Here is a 2053-nt window from a genome sequence, read left to right as displayed (position 1 = left end):
GTTGCCAACAAGCAGAAAGTGTAACATTTACGTCGAAGGGCTTAAGTAAAGTATTTGTTGAAGAAATATGAAATAGAGTGTTTATCGGACATAAAAATAAGTAACATTAGTTTTTTGCTGGTTTAGGTTTAGGTTTGTGGGCTCTTCTCATATGTACTACCTTATTTGATTATGATACAAGTATGCCAGTAGTGTAACCAAAAGTAAGTTAACTATTTGTATTAACTGGTAACAACGCAACAACTTACAATTATTTAATTTATTTGGCACAAGTAGTTATGAACTAGTTACAAAATTTATCGGGAAGTAGTTGGGCAACTACTTTCAATATAACTAATAATAACTATTTTTGTCAGTTATTAATTAAATTTTTTTGAATATTTCTTAAAATATTAGCCACGCTAACTAGTGTAGAGTGAAGTAGTTACGTAACTACTTCCACTGTAACTACATTACAATAAAAATAACAATAAATGAAAAAAAATCCCCAATGCTCGCCGTTATGATCACTAAACGATAAATAAGCTGCAATCAGCTTTCTTTTTAGAAAAAAAAAATTAAATAAACATTTGCTTTGAATAATTCTTTTTTAAATCGGTTTATTTAATCAAAATCGTTTTATAAGTTTCCATTTAAGCTGCTTTTTGCTTGGGTGGACATTTTTCTCGTGGTATACAGGCACCGTTAGCATCGCGCGCATATCCCTTGTCGCAGTAACAACCATCTGGGCAACGTATGTAATTAATTAAACACGGTTCGTTTAGTGTCGCACATTCAGTTTGACAGGATGGACCGCAGGGCTTGTAGGTCTCATGAGATGGACATGATTTAGGGGCTAGAAAGAAGTATTGGGAATAAAAGAAAACATTTTTTAATAATAAATAAAGAAAATAATGTAAATAATAGTAATAATAAATGTAATTATTAATTTTTTTTAAAATCAAATTAGAAAAAAAATTGTTTTTATTTTTTCTAAATCTAATTTAACACATAATTTTAACTTAAAAAGATTGAAAACACATAAAAAATGTGGTATAAATTTTTTTATTTTTTTAAATTTTATACACTTTTTTTTATTATTATTTTTTATTTGAATAACTTTTTATGGGTTTTTTATACAATTTTATAAAATTTTTGCAATTTAATATAATTACTTTACTTTAAATTTTTGTGATTAGTTTTTTATGAAAATTTTCCGCTAACTAATGATATTTTTGACTCACTACTGTAGCCCGGTTGCGCGGCACTAATCACAGCCAAGCTGCAAAATATAAGCAAAACAAAGGTGCACAATTTCATAGAACGTATTTTGAACATGTTTTTGTTGCTGTCTTTTCCAAAACTATATTTGAATGAACAAAAATTTCAATAATGCTTCACCGGGTGTTAACTATTTGCAAAGTTTTGAACGTGCTTAACTGCAAGCTGCCCGTTGTCTACTGAAACCTCAGTCTGATTGTTGACATATGATTTATATACGAATGTATGTGTTTATGTATGTATGTACATATAGTATATGTACATATGAGTGTTTGCTTTTGATCCCCGGTTGGTGTGAAATACCGCTTTTTAATAAGCGATTAAAACGGGAATTTTCATAATGAAACTGAAATTGACTGTTGAGTAATCAAATTCAATGTTTAGAGTATTGACACACAATGTTTACTATATAAAGCATATTAAAAATAAAAAGTTAAAAAAAATTTCTAAATTATTGATTTTTGAAAATTGAAATTTTAAATTTGGAAAAGTTTTGAAAATGCGAAATTTTTGAAAATTCTTGAAAACTATGAAAAATATTTTTGGTAGTGGTAAAATATAAAGCACATCAAAAATCAAAAATCAAAAATAAAAAGTTAAGTAATTTTCTAAATTATTGATATAAATATAAATCAACTGAGAAATGGAAAGCTAATTAAAGTTCTATATTATTAATTTTTCAAAAATGAAAAATTTTGAAAATTGAAAAACGTTGAAAATTTTGAAGGTTTGAAAATCTGAAAATTTTTGACTAAGTTTCTAATTTTTTATTTTTGGAAAAATTAAAAATTTT

At 26.4% G+C, this 2053-nt stretch overlaps 1 protein-coding gene across 1 annotated transcript; it reads right to left on the bottom strand.

The window, feature by feature from the left end:
• Window positions 1-582: 582 nt before the first annotated feature.
• Window positions 583-1429, bottom strand: LOC108965060 (inducible metalloproteinase inhibitor protein-like). Its single transcript, XM_018927231.1, has 2 exons — window positions 1224-1429; window positions 583-835 (listed from the first exon to the last, which is right to left on the bottom strand). Exons 1-2 carry the CDS (start codon window positions 1315-1317, stop codon window positions 633-635), a joined length of 297 nt encoding a protein of 98 aa, XP_018782776.1. The 5' UTR covers window positions 1318-1429; the 3' UTR covers window positions 583-632.
• Window positions 1430-2053: the final 624 nt, after the last annotated feature.

This window comes from Bactrocera latifrons, unplaced genomic scaffold (assembly GCF_001853355.1).
Source record: "Bactrocera latifrons isolate USDA-ARS-PBARC rearing strain unplaced genomic scaffold, ASM185335v1 scaffold_133, whole genome shotgun sequence".
NCBI classification, from domain to species: Eukaryota; Metazoa; Arthropoda; class Insecta; order Diptera; family Tephritidae; genus Bactrocera; species Bactrocera latifrons.
The sequence above is the reverse complement of the archived record's forward strand: the minus strand, read 5'-3'. Positions and strand labels throughout refer to the sequence as shown.